Source organism: Myodes glareolus, chromosome 3 (genome assembly GCF_982192425.1).
Source record: "Myodes glareolus chromosome 3, mMyoGla1.1, whole genome shotgun sequence".
Lineage (NCBI taxonomy): Eukaryota > Metazoa > Chordata > Mammalia > Rodentia > Cricetidae > Myodes > Myodes glareolus.
Window position 1 is genome coordinate 89,253,283 of NC_142028.1, and position 19,900 is coordinate 89,273,182.

General features: G+C 46.0%; 1 protein-coding gene across 2 annotated transcripts in view; it reads right to left on the bottom strand.

Moving 5' to 3' along the window:
- The window catches only part of Pde4b (phosphodiesterase 4B), a 543,981-nt gene that overhangs the window by 100,370 nt on the left and 423,711 nt on the right, over nt 1-19,900 (bottom strand). For both annotated transcript variants that reach the window (XM_085686310.2, XM_048453171.3), the window contains 4 exons: nt 16,962-17,156; nt 8,749-8,785; nt 8,580-8,650; nt 63-112 (listed from right to left, as the gene is read on the bottom strand). In XM_085686310.2, coding sequence (XP_085542436.2) covers nt 63-112; nt 8,580-8,650; nt 8,749-8,785; nt 16,962-17,156 — 353 coding nt within the window. The remainder of the gene's footprint in view (nt 1-62; nt 113-8,579; nt 8,651-8,748; nt 8,786-16,961; nt 17,157-19,900) is intronic.

Genomic DNA, 19,900 nt, shown 5'->3' on the forward strand with positions numbered 1-19,900 from the left:
GGTTTGAATAGGAAACACAGTTATTGCTTTGGAAGGAGATGGGTCTCCTGGCATTGGCCTACCTTGCAGGCTGACTCTGGAGACCGGAGCCTGAGTAGCCGCTGGCGACCTCCTGTGGAAAAGCAGAAAGAGAGGCTGAGTATGCACTGAAGAGCCCTCGCCCCTTCCATGATCCCCGAGCCCTGGGGAGATTTTCAGGGCCTAATGAGCAACCCAGTGACATAAGGCTATCTCCGGAAGGCAGGCTCCTGGAACATGGGTAGGGGATTGCAATCCTCTTACATCCAGATGGCCTGGAATTTCCCTCAGCACAGCATCAGGATGCGGCAACTCGCCAGGAAGGATGTTGTTTGCCTCGGGTCCCTCGGCCAGCCCCTCCATTTCAGGTTTTCTGTCAAGGGAGTCTCTCAGCAAAGGAGACACTTGCTGAGGCCTCACTCCAGATGTCAGCATGAATCTCCGTTAAGGACAGAAAGTCACAGCCAGAGAAACCCGTAGAGATTTATCAGTTCAGGAACCGCATTCTTTTCACCTCAGGAAACGGAGATGTTTGGGAGGACAAATCATTTGCTAAATGCCACACACGGCAACTGGCCACAGTGATCAGGGTTTCTTAATAGAGGCACTGGCTTTCCTGGAGGAATGAGGGTTCCATTTTCCATAAAATCCTTACAGCAAGAGGCAAATGAAACAAGCAAACACCCATTTCATTACTAGCGCAACTCCTCCTATCTGTATGTATGGGGGTATATCCGTGTGCAAAGATGTGTGCGCGTGTGCTTGCCCATGCAGGAGTGGGTGGAGGCTAGAGGATGAAGTCAAAATGTTTGCCCCAAATATTTCTCCATCTGGAACAGGACGGAGCGGTGACCTCCAACTTCAGAGTACAGCAGAGTTACCTGCAAGGCACATTAGAATATTTTGCTCCAGGCTGCTTCTGGTCTTGATTTAGTAGACCTAAAGCAGCCATGCCCCTTGAGTCCCATGCAGTGACCTGCAGTCTAACTTGTCCCTTGGGTTCCATGCAGTGACCTGCAGTCAACCCTGCCTCTGTGGTCCCATGCAGTGGTCTGCAGTTGACAGATGCGTCTGTATTTCTGACGGGCTACATTTCCCAGAGGCTGCTGGCAATGATGGTCTCACACAGAAGCCCCCTCAAAAACCCTGATAGAAAGAGTCTGCCCCACTGAAGAGCAACAGGATGTCTCCGATCAAGAGAGAGATCTAGGCCAGTAGTCCTGGGTGCAACTGTCCTGCCATTAGCGAGGGTATCCTAAAGGGAGACACCTAAAGAAACCTCCCTTTGGTTATCAGGTTAACTGAGACAATGGACCCTAAGAAATTGGAAGTTTCCCCAGAGGTCTCATGCTGGAAGAGAGAAAAGGCTGACCCAACCAGAGAGCTTGTCTCTCTGAAGAGATCCACACAGTGCCAAGAACTGGTCAGACCACCTTACAAGACAGAACCAGAGCTGAGATGATAATGGTGGACCAATAATGGGTGGGACCACAGCTTGACCAAAGCTTGTTAGTTATGGGCAGCTCTTGCCTTCTATTTAAATCTAATATTCCCATCAGGAGCCTGAAGATAGACTCCTGTAGGTATTAGGGAGGAGGATGCGCATGAACTGCTTTGTTTTTCTTCCTAGTGTTGCGACACTGAATACACCTCCTTTTTCTGCTTTTTACTTGCATTTGACCCTTGAATTGGTGTACTATGAATGGTTAGCATGCTACTCACCCTGGGCCCAGGCTTTGATGCTTGCAAGCTCTGATAAAACAAAATGAACCTCAGACCCACTTGAGGAGGTATTTAAAAAATACTTTCCCCACCCGAGAAGAGTCCATGTCCATATGTCTGGTGGAGGGCCTAGGGATCTGCATCTTAAAGTCCTCTTTGCATTCCCATGCTCAGGCAGGTCTGAGGAAGAAGTCAAATTCTAAGTGATGGAGAAAGGCGCGCAAGGCTGTCGCTGAGGAAGACCCTGCCTATTGGTCAACCCCAGCAGTGACATCACATTCCCCCTGGGGATAGACCTTTCATGCAGCTCTCTCTCTCTAACTGCAAGTTCATGGACAGACTCCACAGCCACCACCAACAGATCCACAGGGTGATCCTCAATCAAGTTCTCTTTGGTATCTAATTTCCATGTGTGACTGGCTGGGAAGTCCTCATGCCGTGATTGCTGTTCTCTGCTGGATGCTATGCTTGTCCCTTCTTAGCTTCTTCTATCGGGAGTGTTGTCATTTGTCATTAAGGACCAGCAGATGAAGATCCACACTACAGCACACATGGTGCTTTCTAACTGGCAGGCCAGGATTCAAAGCCAGGTGGTTCTGAACTGGAAGTGCCAGCCCCTTTCTCTATCCCATTTCCTGAACACCCCTGCACTACTACCAAGGGCTGTTTTCATTTGGTTTGGTTGTTTTGTTTGTCCATGACATTGAATGGTCAATTCCAAACTCCTCAGCCCGCCCTGCAAAGCTTTTCGTGGTCCACCCTTATCATAATTCTCTAGATTATCACTAGACCCCCCCCCACTCTGTCTGACAGTTCATCTCAGACCCAGGCTGGCTGTGTGTTCTCTCAAGTTTCATACCTTCTCCCTTGTCCAACTCCAAAATTGCAATTAAAATATGAACTGTCTAATTACGGTTTGATATATAACTCCCTAGATCAAAGGTAAATTTTATGTAGGCAAGGGAAGGCTTGTTCACTGCTGGGTCCTAGGATGGTACCCAAGAAAGTCTTTATATGCCAACTAGTCAGTAATGTTTATCGTATGGAATGCTGGATGAACAGATGAATAAACAATTTGCTCAGGTCAAGGTTGGTCTCTTTTGATTTGAATTCATTCTGTTCCTTTCTTATTGATGCTCAGAGAAGAAACTCTCCTCATACTAAACATCACCTACCTTTGAAGATTACAAATCTCCTTCAAAAGGAAATTTTATTCCCAATTCAAAATGGCCCCTCCTCTAGTCACTCATGATATCACGGTGCTCTACCTAGACCAGAGGTTTTTTTCTTCATCTGGCAATTCACACATGTATACATTAGCTCCACCACTGACCTCACACCCTGCTCAGAGTAGGATCCGGCTTGACCTCTCCCTCTTTTTCAGTCTTCTGTAGGACCCATCAACTTTCTGGCAAGGGGTAGGGATTCCCGAACTACTGGTGGCCTATTGACGGAACCAGTCATTGGTAAGAAAGTATTATGAAGAAGATACCAACACACTCTCTGGATGTGTTAGCGTGGATCTATTCATATGCAGTCTTGACCCTTGGGCTGCCCACTATGCATGCTCTCATTGCTGTGACTTTGTAGACATCTGGCTGGGCGGCTAACTCGTTTGTGTAACTTGGGTCTGTGCTCAGGCAGTCCTGCCCATACTCTGGTGTGAGTGGCCCTCACCTGTGCCATGTTGTTACCTACATTTTATCACCATACTGCGATGCAACCCGCATCTTCCCATCTCTCTCTTCAGCACAGTTTTAGGCATGTAAGGAAGGACCGAGTCACATTTCTAGTTGCAACCCTGCTGTTTGGCATGGCATTTGAGTGATGCCCATTTCGTTGTCTGGCCACTGGGTTCACAGCACTACTGGACTTTGAATCGTGCGTATCTTCCCAAGTTCTCTGGGAGGTTTTTGTGAAAGAAGACCGCGAACTAGGTCTTCTTAAATGTCAGAAACATCTTTCTGAGTAGCATGATTACTCATATCATCCATTTTTTTCTCCACTATTTCTCTGAATTTACACATTATGTAAATTCTTTTATCTTGGAAGTTACTTTGTGAAAGTATGGCCTTTACTTGTTACTTCAGATAAGCTCCCCTGTGTAGGTGCAAGGGTCGTGTTTATTCAGTGTATCACTACTTGATAAGTGGTCCAAGAAGGAGGTTCAGTACACTTGAATGAATGGATGCCTTCCAGAAGCCGCATTATTGTTGGTAAGACACGAGACTGACAGCCAGAAACTGATGAGCTCAGGGGAAAATAAAGGATACATGCTGCCTGGTTTTTCGCGGTCTCTAACTCAGGGAAGAACGGGAGAAAGTTCCTTACCTGGCTTCTGAGGATGTTGATAAGCATGGGGAAGGTGGTGTGGCCACAGCAGTTAATGCTTTTCAGCCTGAATTGTGTAGTGGAGAGAGAGAACTGAACCACAATAGATGCCAGGAATCTTAATCCCAGTTCTGACTCTGGCACCTTCCATATATGTAGTCCCTGGCAACTCACCCGACCTCAGTTTCTTTCTTACTCAAGGAGAGCAGGCAGTAACTTCTATTTCTGATGATTTACAGTGTGTGAGGTCCTGTGTGAGAGGCTCCCGTACATTTCCTCACTTACTTGGAGGAAATTTGGCTAGGTATTTTCCATATCTGAGTGTTCAAGATTTTATGATTCTCAGCTAATTTAAGTCCCATGCCAAAATATATAAAGCCCTGAAAGACATTCCAGATATATACTAAAGAAGATGGCTATTATTTTTTTTTTCAGAGAACATGTACGTTGTGATCCAACTATGCCTTTGAAGAACTGTGAACGCGAAGATGACGCGATTCTCTGATCGTCACGTGTGTCCCTGATTGCTGACGGAAGATGGAAGCGGCCATCTCGGCTACTGAGTGGCGAGGACACTCAGGGACACGGCTGGTCTTTTGGAAGCCATCAAGGGCTTCAGGGAACTGTTTCTGAATTAAACAACCCCAAATGGAAAGCTGCAGCCTTCAAAATTAACTCCCGGGACAACGGAAGTGTAGGTTTTAATTTGCAGCCAAGAAATACAGGTCTGATCCCTCGTTTCATTGAGGTGCAAGGAAACCTTCTCAGCAGAAACTTTCAGATTTTTCACCCTTTGGGTGGCAGAGCTCAGGCAGACAATGGGCTGCTTTATACAGGAGCAAACAGCCAAAAGATAAAAGAAACCATAACTTAGGAGAAGTATAGTTCTATGTGGGAGTTCCTTTTCACATAATAAACCACACTAGCCAGATGTCTCGTGAAAACCACTCCAAGGACATAATTACTGCTTAAATGCTACATTCAAGACAGGGAGTGGCACCCTGGAACCCACGTTAAATATCCCAGAAAGCAGCTTCTAAATTCCATGGATCTTACAGCTTCAATTGTTAGCATAAGCTAATGCATGTGGGTGGGATGGGGGATGCTCTCTATAGGCCATGTGCATCCCTGGTAGACAATCATAAGATTGTCTTCACCTCCTGCTCCTTGTTGGTGGGTACTGATTACCTAGCAATAGAGTGGAGCGGATCAATGGACCTGCAGCTCTCAAGCCTACTGCTGCCACGTTACTCCATTTGTGGCTTAAATCCGACACTCAGGTCATAGCTGGAAGTACACAGAGGTGCCCTCAGCTCCCCTGGGGAAAGTTCTTGAGGATCTGCCTTTCCTTAAATTTTTGTCCTTTGATGTTGATTATAAAGAAATACTTTAAATAATCAAGCTTGGGATAGTAGTTCACACCTGCATCCCCAGAACTACAGGAGCCGAGAAAGGAGGATTGCCATGAATTTGAGACCAGCCTGAGTCACACAGTAGGGTGGTGAGTTCCAGGTCAGCTGGGGCCAGAGACGAACAACCTCTCTCAAAATTAAACCATCAAAAGCCTAGAGATAAATAGCGAGACGAACTCTATAAATTACAGATGTGGGTCTTCAGAGGTCAGCGAATGCAGATGACTAACCCCTAGAGACACACTCTCACATTTGTCCTGGACAAATATAACACAGTGGGTCATGATTTGAGAGCTGGCCCTCAGTCTGAGAATGGTAACGGCTCTAGGTCCATTCTGTATACGACATTTATGGTCTCAAGATACTAGATCCCTGGAACTGCGTGTGACCCGGAACGTACAGGGCTATCTGAAGACCCAGTTCTTGAGAAAGTGTCTTCAGTGTATTCATCAGCAGGGCTAGGCTGTCTCCAAAACTACCCACACTCATGCTAGCAAACAGCACTGAGAACGCTGTGTGTACCCACTCCTTGGATCTGTGTCGCATATTGGTTTGGTCCCGGGCATCTTTACTCATCCCTCCTCCCTGTCTCCACCTGTAACATTCTGTCTTGGTGCTTCATTCCGGAAGAGATTGGCTTAATGTTTGCTTTTCGCCTCTTTGCTCACCCTGTTTCAGAAGCTGTTCCTACATAACTGCTCAAGCCACCCAGGGTTTCTTTCTGCACCCGGAGGACTGAACTGGTGTCCTGAATATGAGGAGCACGGCACTGAGAGCTGGGAAATTGGGTTCAAGGATGCTCACTAGAAACTGGGCAGGTGGTCACATTCAGGTCAATTAATCTCCCCCAGCCTTGATTCCTTCTCCATAAAATGGAAGTAATTATCTCTGTCACAACTATTGCTTAGGGAGCATTGCTGAGATAAGAGATATAAAAATTCCTCCAGGCTCAATAAGACTAGTTTTCCGTTATAATAGTTCACAGTTACTATGCCGTATGTCACTTTGAGTGCTTTATGAATATTAATTCATTTAAGCCTCGTAATGATCTTATCTCAAAGTTTAGGAACCCGAGAGCCACAGAAGAGAATTAACTTGTCCATGCATACGATTTCCAAGCAGTAGAACTATATGATGTGGTCAACACATACAGTCCCAGAAACCAATTATGTGCAGAGCAGTATGCCAGGGTAAGGAAATTTCTAAACTTCTCAGGAATTTTCTAAGTCGTTAGCAATCTATGTTGTAATAGTTCTTTATTCAGCCACACTCATTCACACACATACACAAGAGATATTTATGAGACATAAAATACGTGCCAGACATTCTACCACAGCCTGGTGATGGGCAAAACCCCATAAAGACAGTGTGGCAGGTTATGAGCAGGCTGTCAGGCCAGATAGAGACCACTCATCCTAAAAGATGTCGGAGTATGGCTAAGCAGACACCGGCAGGGAGGAGGCAGTTTAGGCAAAGAGAGTCCGTGATCAGGGTGGAGGGGACAGACAGAAAACTGCCAGACCTCGGTTGCTGAACGTCAGCCTGGGTGGCTGGAGACATGATCTGACGGCTCACTGATTAATCACCCCCACTTCCTGTTAGAACATAAGCTGTAAAAGGGCAGGGACCTTGTCTGTGTGGACCACTATGAGGTCATCAGTGCTTAGCATAAAATGAACGGCCAGTATTTGTGTAATTATGTACGTGTAGGAATCGCTGAGTCGTATGTACGAAATAAATACTGGTGGGGGTGGATTAATAAATGAATAAACAGGAAAAAAAATCTCCAAAGCACGTCTTTGGGTTCTGTGTATTGTCTGCGTGTCTGAGGGTTGAAGATTTGCGATTCACTTTCTGTTTATGTTTCAGATTCTGAGATATCTTCATCTGTGCGGTGAGAAATCTTGGGGATGAGAATCAAGGCTGAATAGAAAGCTCGTGGGTTTCATGCGCACTTCCCACAAATAACTTGACGGTAATCGTACACAGTAGGACCTAATGAAACTAGATGCAGCCTATCACCTGAGATCAGATGTGGATCTTTCCATGCTTGACATCACATCAGAGCTCAAAGAGTCTGAATTTTAGCTTAGGTATGTTCCCCTCTTACTTGCTCTAAATGTTAATACAACTAACTTTCCATCCCGTGAGCTTACTGGACGGCGAGGCGTCTCAGACACAATGCACAGGCATCGAGACCGGCTCTTAAAGAGCGGCCCACTGCAATGCCCAGGCAAGAGAATGATGCAGTCACACAACCAGCGTGGAAGAAAACTCACTCTGGTGGGAGCACACAAAAGAGCTGGCGAGAGACCATGATGCTTGGAGAGATACTCTAGGAGTATGCAACTTGTTCTCGCCAGGAGGCTTAAATGCTAACTCCAGGACAGGGAGCGGAAAGGGATTGTTCAGACTAGCCTTTACTGTCACTGTGCATCATCTGCTTTATCAGAATCTGGATGAAGCCAAACAAATGACAGAGGAGTAGCTTCAGGAAGACTTTGCATATAGATAATTGACTGCGGACTGAAAAACCTAGAGAATCAAGCTTTAGATCCAAAGTTTCTTTCCTTTTATTTTCTTTTTTTTCTTTTTCTTTTTCTTTTTTTTTTTGTTACTTTTTTTCCAGGTAGGGTTTCTCTATGCAGCTTTGGAGCCTGTCCTGGAACTAGCGCTTGTAGACCAGGCTGGCCTGAACTCACAGAGATCTGCCTGCCTCTGACCTCCTGAGTGCTGGGATTAAAGGCGTGCACCACCACTGCGCGACTTAAATTCAATGTTTCTTTAACCTACAGTGAGTGCATTCACAAGCTAGTGGCTTTATTCCTGAGGGCTCCAGTTTCCCGTTTATAAAACAGGCTGACTGAGTGGGCTCGCGGCCCTCTCCTAACTCCTCCCAAGATCATGGACGCTATCACCCTCTGAGGCTATGTTAGTCTTTGAAACACAAGTGAACTTCGTGGACCTTCAACTTTATATTTTCAAATGCCTTGTGTATGAAGGTTTAACGTGTAGGGCGGATTTCTGGGCAATGTTTGTGCTCGGTGTTCTTCAGTGTTTGTGGCTTCTGTTGGAGGGAGCTGTAATTCGGCTTACTTGTTGGGAGCTCCCTGGAGGTTCGTCAGCAGCGTGAAGTTGTTCCTTACGCTTCTCAGGCTGGCGAGAACCTGTAAGGACAAGGTTTCCAAACTGGTTAGGGTCAAAGGACTGCATTTAAAAAAACCACACAGGCGACAGGGTGGGGACGAGCACGCTACGTACATACCTGGGCAAACGGAGTGACAATCAGGTCATCGCCGTGCCTGGTGAACACAGAAAAAGAAGCAGAGCCGATGAATTTCAAGAATGACACACAAGTCACACAGAAGTTCATCCCTGTCAGCAACCCACCTGTTCCAGTAACCCTCCTGCGTGGGAGGATGGCGGGAGCCATGAACTCCAAAGAAAAACAGCGCCCAGCTCATGATTGCTGGCTTTGCGGTGGCTCCATCTAAAAGCTTTGGCAAGTGAGCATGTGTCCTCGGGGCATACAGTCCCATTAAACGGCAGGCCCAGAGTCCTATAATTCAAACTGACTTGTGGATTTGACTTGCCAGAGCCAGGAAACTCAAAGGGAGGGCTGCCCATAGGCACACTGTGCATCGGAAAAAAAAAAAAATGGTACCACAGCCTGGATAAAGGGTAACACTGGATTTCCTGGCTTTTGTTCATTTGAACCGCAGCTTTAATACCATTTAAACACAGATTTCTGTCTGGGAATCCCATTACTTTTTGTTTTTAATATACTCTTTTTTTCCTCCCTCTTAAAGTACCCAAGGAAAAATGTTTTAATGGGAATGTGCAGACGGAGCCTACTAAAGCGGTAACAGGGACACCCATTTGGTCCCACAGAGCTAATTCTGCTCTGCCTCCTGCTTCACCAGTCTGTGCCTGGGACCAGTGAAAACGGTGTTTGCAGCAATGCACTATCCGGGCTTTGGCATCTGCTTTCGTCATCGGCTAACGACTGCCTTCAGCAGGCACTCAGCTGAGGGTTTGAGAAACCGCATTGGCCACCATCACAAAATGAGGTTAATTTGCTGGCACCCTATGAATCAGCAACACGGAAGCTGATGGCAACAAGCTCCCCTCCCTGTCTGGCCTACCCCTTCTGTCCTCTGTCTTCATGCCAAACATGGCGCTTCACCCATGATCATGTGAGGGGACCCCATCATAACGAAGCACCTGCCTGGTACCAAGCACCATGGGAAGTCAGGTTTCAAAGCTGCAGAGCGCATGTATCAATGGCTATCCTTCTCTGATGCCTCACTAAGGTGGGGGTTTCCACCCTTGTCCTTAGCCAGGCACTCTCTGAGATTTCTTGGAGGCCCAGTCTGGACAGTGAGAAGAAAATAAAGACAAGCTAAGAAGTCATGTGATGGGTCTTTGTGTCCATTAGCTCAGTTAACACTGGCAATGCAGCGTGAGGCCGGCACATTCTGGGTGATAACAAGCCAGCAGCTGCTAAGGAGCACCTGGCTGGCAAATGGAAGATCTGAGCCTCTTTGCTCCCCTAAGCCTGTGCTTTAAACACTATAGTTTCTATTCTATACTTGCTCCATAGTTGACAAATCAAATGATGCAGAAACCACAAGCTCTCAAGTCAAAACATGATAAGGGAGACCAAAAATATTTTTGAAGTCACAATACATATAAACAAAGACAGAAATACAAAGAAAGGATACTGGATGGGACCCAGAAGAGAAATTAATTATGGGTTAGTGGAAGTAAGGAGGGCTTGGCTGAGTCAGGAGTGTTTGAGATGAACTTCTAGGGACATAGCCTGTAAGCAGGCAGAAGAGATACCGATGAAAGAAATGGTAGTAGCAGAGGATCTAAAATGGGAAAACAGTGGGTGAGCTCCCTGGTGCCTGTTAGAGCACATCCGCTATGGTGTATGGAGAGAGAATGGTTAGAAGGTCCCATGCACCTGAGCTATGGCGCACACAGCCTGCTATAGTGACAATTCCCTCAACAGGAAGAGGCAAGCCAGGGAGGGCTCTCAGGGACGTGGGAGGTGAGATAGACAGACTGGAAGAGGATTTCAAGCAGCAACATACTGGGGGTGCTGAAGACAGCATGGCATGGAGAGCCCCAGGAGGAACGGCGAGAGGGTTCCTGGCAATGAGAAAGAGTAGAGGCAGCCAAGAAAGGAGCAGGAAATGACACGTCAAAGAGACGCCAGGGATCTTGTCAGAATTCAGCACTTACTTGCATAACGAAAGAATATTTTCATTTAAAAAAAATGCGCATCTGAGAAAATAGTCATGAGCAGAAACCGGAAATGTGCAGAGGAGTTGGGAGTTGTCATGCTACCCATGGAAGTTTTGGGGTGCATGTTGAGGTCAAGGTGCTCAGACATACCTAGGTGGCGCTATGGACCAGGGAGGTGGTGTGTCAGAGTTAGGCTTCCCCAAGGCAACAGGGATAATTACAGTGGGAGTCTGTGTGTGGGGTGGGGGTAGGGGTCTGGGCGTGACTTTATGCACAGTAGTATATGTAGCTAAGGCAGCCACAGGGGAAGCTCAGGGCTTTCAGAAAGGAGCTAAAAGCAGAGTCAGAAACGGTTGTTACAAATGGTGCCTGGTGGTTTGCACCCAACTGCCTATGTTTTCATATGGTGAATGTCCGGATGGGCAAAAGACCTTGCTGTCTGTTTCAGTTTTTGAGATGAAGCTGACATGGTTTATAACATACAAGGCTGATTCGGAGCACGGAAAATTGATTTGGAGCCCAGCAGATCTTCTATGTCTCCTGAGCTTCTGGAGTTTAACTACCTGATGGCAAGCAAATGATTTAGAAAGACAGAACACCACCACGTATAGATCTGATGTTGGGAAAATGATCTGGAGAGGGAGTAAAACATTATAAACTAAAGATCACAGAGTGGAAGGCCACCATGGCCCAATGTCAACAGGACTTGCTCAGTGGACTTTTGAAGCTGGGGCATCAGGATATTCAGAAACAGGAGTGGATTGCTGGATTGCCTGTACTGGATCCCTAAGAGCATCTGAGCAACTAACTTAATGCTGTAGGTCCGATCATAGCTGGTAGGGAAATGAACAGATTTAGAACAAGAATCAGGGAAGAAACCAAATAAAATGAAACAAAACCTTCCCAGATTGCAGAACTATTTAGAAATCATAACTATGCTATTTTACAAACTAAGAATAAGCAGAAATTGCAGTATCAAAATATTTGACTACGGAATCTTACTCATTTTTTAGTTTCCCAGATTAGAGAAAGGCAGTGTGCCTTCTCTGAAACAAGGTGAAATATTTAGAACCGTTACACAAGCACCCTCTAGTGACAGAATCGGAGCATTACACTCTTTTAGTCTAAGCATGACTCCTCCAAACTCACAGCTTCTTGCAATTGGGTCTTGGAATTGAGAGTGTAGGTCAGATCTTAACCACAAAACAGCTTTCTTTTTAGAAAGCAAAATTACTGCTTCTCACCACTAGACTCTGAGTTTTATTGATTTACTTCGTGGTTGTTGTTTTTCACTATATGTGGAATTGTCTTTTTTGGGGGGCTGTAGTTGATTTCAACAGATTAGAACTGTGGTCACTCTGAGAACACACATCCTGCCCCTAGCCAGCGTTGTCTTGTTTCCCAGATGCCTTATTATTGCCCGGGAGAGTTAGACAAGCCTTGTCTCTTCTGCAAATGGGGGTTCTGTGAGAAATGAGGTCTCTTTCTTAGCAGATAAAAGCATTCTATTTATTTATCCGTAGGCATCAGGAACGGGTTCTTTAGTATGGTAAGCGGCTGCTGCCTGTCTCTCTTCTGGCTGGTAACAACCTCTGTAAGATACGTATGCCTGTCCCTACTGCAGTCTAGATGACTTGTCTTTCTACTGCACAGTAGTTACAGGATGCTTTCGTGGACATTGCTGGGGTACTGGAAGGAAGTGCCTAATTGCCAGGGAGCGATGCTGTCATCTACCATGTTGCTCAGGTGGGAAACTCCCCTCCACCTCATTCCACCATCATCCACGAAGATCTGTCAGTTCTAATCCACAAACATTTTTTACTGGTCAGCCAAGTCTTCTCTATTGTAGGTCCCCTTCCTTGATGTTACTACATACAGGTGAGGACTAAGCTGCCCCCCTTATTCACTCTTCAGCTCGTTCTTTCTCCTGAGCTCATGTCAAACTCAGACACCTCTTGATGTGAAGTCTTGCAGCTTCCCACTGCCTGGCTGCAGCAGGCAGAACAACTCCTAGGCCTTGCACAAGGAGGGTGAAACCTGTTGCTTCACCAGCCTCAGCCCTCCACAGTCCTTCGATCTGAAAGCCGCTCAGTCACGGCCTTTTTCCTGTGCACACCCCCAGTCCTCCCATCCATCCTCCAGCTCAGCTAGCTCAACCTCCTCCCGTAGAACACTCACCCCGCCTGGCCAGGACTTCCAGGGTCTTGTACAAGACTCTCTAGTTTTGCCTTTATCTTTGTAGGTATTAAAGCTGCTGACCGACTTATTCATCTTTTAGATTCTTGAAGGCACAGAAACTTCCTCAAAGTTCGTCTAAGTAAAGATTCACTAAAAGAAACATTGAATGTGGTGCATATTGGTAGTTAGAAGGGCAGGGAAATCAGGGATGAATATCCTTATTTGGGGCCTCATGTGGTTTGCATCCTGGATCTTTGCAGTGGCTTGCCATCTGGACTTCTCGTTCCATGCTTTCCACTTGAACTGACAAAATTTTCCTACCACGAGGAAACAGGGACTACACTGATGGACATATGCAAAGTCCTTTAGCACGTGGCACACAGGCAAGGCTTCATCAATGTATGGTTTTACTTACAGATAATTTGGACCATAAGAGAGATCCCATGTCTTAACAGCCATGCTAAGCCAAGCAAATGAAGCCGCTGGGAGCCTTGGGTACCACACTGTACTTTTTGGTAGTCTGTCAATAAGCAGGTTTAAATTTACATGGTCTATTATTGCTGTTTTGAAAACGGCTCCTGCTAATTTTCAGTAATTTGGGGTCCCACCGAGAAACCTGTACCACAGTACGCAGAGGCATGAGTTTAAAAATGACTGCAGCCCAGGAACTGAGGAGGGACCAAGAGATGGTCACATCCAGGAGCCTATCTGAGCTTGCCGTTAGGGAGCCGGAGAGGACTTGGTTTTGTTTTACCAGAAAGACTCACTGCAAGCTATTCTCTAGTGCTAAAAGTTACAGCCATTTATCATTTCCCACGTGTATTTTTAACTTACTCCCCTCCTCTTGCTTAACCTGTAAGCAATTCCTATTTATTCTACTGCAGCAGTTTGTGTAGGGAACATTTCAAAGCCGACACTGTCCTAGGGCTAGAATTTAATGGCACAGAATCACTTTTGTCTGAATTTGAATTTGTGACCAATCCGTGCTAGATTGGAGGGCCTTCTGAGACAAGGCCATTCTGAGCCGTCCTAGAGGCCTTTGCGTGAGGGTGCCTGAGTTGCCATGACCGCTTTTCGTCGGAAAGGTCTCTTCTGCAGAGATAGGAGCAGTGGAGTGGGGAGGGGCTACTGTTCCTGTATTGAGTTCAGTTCTTCCTGCACAGTGGTATTCAGGAGAAAGGACTTTAAAGAGCCTTACTTTGTGGGGCTGGAGGGATGGCTCAGTGGTTAATAGCACTGACTGCTCTTCCGGAGGACCCTGGTTTGATGCCCACCACCCACATGGTGGCTCATTCCCGGGAATCCAGTGTTCTCTTCTGGCCTCCTCTGACACTGAGCACACACGGAGCACAGATATCCATCCAGACAAATAACCACATACATAAAATAAAATTAATAAAACATTTAAAATACCTTAAAAGATAAAATAAAGATTACAATTGAATTAGATGAAGGAACATGTATATTCCTAAAAACAGATAACTAAAAAGTGGATTATTATTTTTTTAAGAACATCACTTTAGTTTAGATGTGAACACCAGTGGGAAACTGAACTTTCCAATGTGGCTCGGACAAAATAAACTGCCAGAGGAAACTGGACGTTATTTAAACCCTGTGGCTTCTCATAAGGAGATGTATAATGTCCTTAAATGTCAAACACAAAAAGATTTTACAGTTATGCTTCAATATTTTCAAAACCAAACCCTTTGCCCTCGTTCAGCAGGGAAATTTTAATGTACCCTTATATCAGTATACTGAATGAATAAAGAGGGGTTGTTGGTTCTGCTATCACCTGTACTTTGCTGGGAAGGACTTATCTTTATCGTGGGCTCTCCCTGCTTATCTTTATAAGGGGGATTTGCTCAATGAGAACAAAGGTTTAACTCCTCCGCGTAGCCGAGTGTGACATTAACTCAAGGGGTATTGACAGGCAGATGACGAAAGCTCCCTGGCCAGAAAGCCTAGCCCTAAACTGCAACCTTTCAGGCAAGAGGGCAGAGAGCAGTAAAGGACAACTATTGACTTCCGGCTCTGGCCTCCACATCTCCATCCACATCTTCAGTGCATGCAACACACACACGCGCTGGGAGGGGGAGATTCATAGAAATAAAAAAGTTGCAAAGTAATAATGACGCGAGGTAATTTTCACACATCCTTGCTTTTCTAGAACTGAAGTTGGCAACACTGTGCAGGTAAACTTGGGAGAAGGTTTTACTGGTCAGTGAAAGTACTAAGAGGTAAAACTGGTAGCAAGGATGCTGGCTCCAGAGATCCTCTGAGCTGGAGGAGACTAAGCGGGCTTGTAAGTTTTAAATTATTTTCGAATTTGAACTCTCTCTATCGATTTATCTCACACAAGGAAACAGTAGAATTTCATCTGGAGTTTAATTAGCCTGTTCTGTAAAGGCTGAGTGACCTGGAGACTCACTGTGAGGTTTGGGGGTGAGTTTGGGAGTTAGTAGGGTAAGAATTAATCGAGGGGATACATATATTCCAAAGCTAGCCATCTGTTTGCCAAACGGCATGGGAATGGATTTGTGCCTACTTGGAGTTCCCTGGGTTTCCTTTGCTCTCCCATGATGAAATCCAGACTGTGTAGGTTGGGCAGTGTTTATGGCTTGGATGTCAGAATAACAGGTAGCACGTGTAAAGGAACCCGGCCCTCGGCACATGCTCATGCAATGTGGGTTGTGTCCTATGCTGTGGAGTTTATGTGCCTGTGTGTGACCGTCGTATCATTGTCAATTAGTGTCACTGAGAAGACACCCACTCTTGAGGAACACGTTCTTGTTTGAGCCCATCTCTGGCGTCTCATACTGTTTCACTCATTTTTTTAAAATCCCCAAATTCTATCACTCTACACAGTATATGGGAGAATCAGTAAATACAAGAAATGCGAATTTTGGCCCACTCATGACTGAATGTTTTAGGACCATATACCACCTTTTTTTTCAAAAAAGACAGATTTATTTGCTTTTGCTTTTCTTGTATACATATGAGTGCTGGCCTGCATGCATATATGTGTACTATACACATGTCTGGTGCCCACAGAGGCCTGAAGAGGGTGTTGGATCCTCTGGTCCAAGGGTTGCAGATAACTGTGAGCCACCATTCAGGTACAGGGAACCTAACCTAAGTCCTCTGCAAGAGCCAGTGTTGTTAACAATTGAGCCAGCTTTGCTGGTCCCCAGGCTAGAATACTCCTATTAAGATTGCTGGCAGAGGGACCATACAGGATATTTTCCTGCTGCCAGTCATAAACCATTTCATGCCCTTTTCCCAAGAAGGTAAATCTTTGGGGGTTCCTTTTTAACAGAGGATGAGAAGGAAGTGGACTTTCTCAGACTGGACATTCTAGGGAGTTTTTGATACTTTTATAACATACAATGTTAAAACCAATTAGTGTGTGCCCAGAAACCTTTTAAGCCATGGGTTTTCAGTAACCAATTTTATTTGGGTTCAGAAATTCAATAAACAGGCAATACAAACGAGTTGTCATTCTTTAAATAAAAACCTGCTATCTGCAATTAGTCTCAGCCAAACAAAGATATTGCCTGTGCTTTGGCTGTTCTGTGTCTCACCAAGGAGCCAGACACAGGTAGGTATGATGGTAAAATCTCACAGAAAGTCCACAGGCATGTGGCTGGAGGACAGCTTAGCTAAATGCCCCTGAGCAAAGGCCACTGAATGAGAACGCAGACAACCGACCGCCATTTTTGTTCTGGCCCAAAGCCTCATCCGCCCACATATCCAAGTGTGGTTTGCGAAATGTGTTAAGTTTTTCATCCCATAAATGATTCCGTTCAGGAAACAAGCCCAAGGAAAGTTTTCAGATACCAGATGTGAACTGAACGCTGTGTGTGTGAGGGTTTGAGTTTGTTTTCTTTGCATGCCTTAGGACCCCCGTTAAAATTCTGCAAGTCGCTCTTCCAGTTTTCTCTCCTTTCCCTGGGTCGGCAACAGTTGCTGCCGCTGCTACAGTGGGGTTCCGGATGAGGTGACTCGTGAGACTGAAACCCAGAGGGGAACAGGAAGGGGTTTACTTACTGCTCGCTTGGAAGGGATGAGTTCCGTGACATGGCTTTTGGCGACAAGTCATAGTCACTATCGGATCGGTAGAGGAAGGACTCTCTGCGTTGGCTGTGCCCAGGGAACGTGGCGTGAAGCACCAGCCCGGAGGAAGAGCTGGCCTGAGGGTCCAGAGGGCTCCGACCTGGGGAAGGGCCATTTTCCACATCGAAGCTATAAAAGAAAGGAGAGGCAGTCTGGTCACTTGAGAACTGCGGAGGACAGTGTGCATACACAGAGAATTTCCAGGTGGCGGGCACCGCGGGCCAGGCTCTTCCGGCAAAGCATCGCAGATGGTTGCAATCCTTCCCATTTTGTCCGGAGGAAGCGGAATTCTACAAACTTCACTCACTACCCAGGTTTACTGTTAATCAATAGTAACCCAACGTTTGGACCAAAGAGCAATACTCATGACCTCTCAGCAGTGTGACCAATTGTGACAAATTCAGAATGAGAAACAGGTGAGAAAAAAAAAAATCTTGTTGCTAATGAGCAACTCCAGAGGAGGTATCTAGCACAGCCCGAGGTGCCAGACGAAGATATCACGAGAGTGAATCTTCCTAGCTGGAAGATTTCTTCCTCACATAAATATCAGCCTCATTAAAGACAGAATTTGCATATTTCTGAATGTTTTGGGAACAAAGTGTTATCCTGAAAACACTCGCTGTCTGATTAGAGAGGCCTTGCCTGATATTTAATATTCATATGTAAATTTAGCCACATAAATGACTTAATTAATCTGATAACACCAAATTACTGGCCCAGGCTGCAGAGCCAGGCCTCTGGAGAAGAATACCACCCTTGAGTCTGGCAGAAGAGTGCCAGGGAGAGTCTGATCAGTGGTCCTCACTTGGGGAGGTGCCCTCGGGCCCAGAGAGATGGCTCAGAGGTAAAGAGCACTGACTGCTCTTTCAGAGGTCCTGAGTTCAATTCCCAGCAACCACATGGTGGCTCACAACCATCTGTGATAATATCTGGTGGCCACTTCTGTACTGCAGGATACATGCATACAAGCAGGAAGAGCCCTGTATACCAAAAAAAAAAAAAAAAAAAAAAAGAAAGAAGAAAAAGCTCCTATCTTGAACACAGACAGGAGCCCTGTGGACTTTGAACCTCATCATCCTGGAGTAGTGAGTGCATCCTTCCTACATGTGCTTTTACCATTCTAGATGTTTCCTCTGCTTACACAGCTCCCCTTGGCGTCAGAGGGACAGTAACCACCTCCCCCAGTTTCTCTCAAACACTCACTACTCCCCTGCTGAAGCTTGGCAGAGAGATTGCGAAAAGCGGCGTGGGACATGGGACTGGGGATCGTCTTTCATCCAGTTTGACCACAAGAGTCAGCTTCGATTATGTTTACCCGGCTGCCACAATCCGCTCACTAATCCTAATCTACCCTTTGTGTGGTTTTTGTCGTCGTCCTTGTTGCTTCTATTCCTTAAATTTACAAGGTGCTTTCTGGTATATTATTTCATTTAATCCTAACATCCCTGCAAGTTATATAAATTATATAATCCAATTTCTTTGCATTGAAAGTAAATGAGGCAAAAGAAAAAAAATCCATATCTTGTTTAAGGAAACATGTAAGATTACTGGTTTGCCCGTCGTCACTCAGGTGGAGGGGACACACCCTGGGACCCTCAGCAGCTGCCTGAAAGAGCAGATGACAGCTCTGTTCTCTTCTACACAGGTACACTGAGGATGAAGTTTGCGCATCAGTAATGGTAAGAGGTTCAGATTGACGAACACTGAGTCGATTCTAAAACTGTAAGGCAGAAACAGAGACGTGACGCTGTCAATAAAATTCTTCATGTGGAAACACAGAGAACTGATTCTGGAGCCCCAGCACCTAAGTGGAAAACCAGGTAGACCTGCAATCCCAACACTGTAGAAGTCCAGATGTGTGTGGGCACCCCACATCAGACATGGATCCTGACAACTCTCTGTTCAGCTGGTCTACGTATATCAGCGAGCCCCAGGTTTGCTGGTAGAGCCTATGTCAAAAAGCACGGTGAAAAGTTATTAAGGAAGACGTCTAATGTGGCCCTCTATCCTGCACAAGCGTGAGTGCATATGTGTTTATATGCACACGTACACACATACACCACACACAAGAATTTATTAAATAAGAAATAGTGTAACAAAATTTATCTACAACTCATGAATTGTTTATTTCTAGACTTTTCCGTTTCATATTTTTTGAACCATTTTTGATGATGGGCCACTGAAGCCACACGAAGACCACAGAGGAGGGCCAGCCGCTCTGGTTGCCAGATGGAAGCCACGTTTTCTCACTCCGGTTCTTTACAGCCTTGGGCTTCTCGGGCTTCTCTCGTCATTAGTTCAGAATGGCTGGATAACTTTTCTACCCAAAGTTGTAGTTGGACTGTAAGAATCAGTCTACGACCATTCTCGAATGATCCTCAGGAGACTCCGAGTGCTATTGTGAGTAAGCAGGAAGGAGGCAGCAGATTGCCTTGAAGCCGTAGCTTGACTTGGAGCAGGAGGAACAATGGCAGAATGCAGGAGGGAAATGCCACCACAGAGACGGTGGATCAAAGCTGCTTTCAGACTCCACGCAAGCTCTGAGAGCAAGCCACGCGGGAGGATCCCTGGGGAAAGGCCGAGCAGGAGCCACGGTGACCAGTATGTACACAGTGACCAGTGACAGTTTGTACCAGTGCTTACAAAACTCCACAGATGGCCCTTCTCAGAAGCCCAGTGGTGTGGGACGGGCAACTTTCCCAGGCTGCAGGCAGGTGGGTGGTACCTTGCCCTTGCTTTCTTGCCAACCGGCCTGGCTTTGTAACCAGTGAAAATAAAAATGAAGCACGTTGCAAACTTGGTTGGGTGAGCACTCTGCCAGCTGTTGAGTCACTGCACAGTTCCTTTGTGGAGCAGGATCCTTGGCTGCCCGC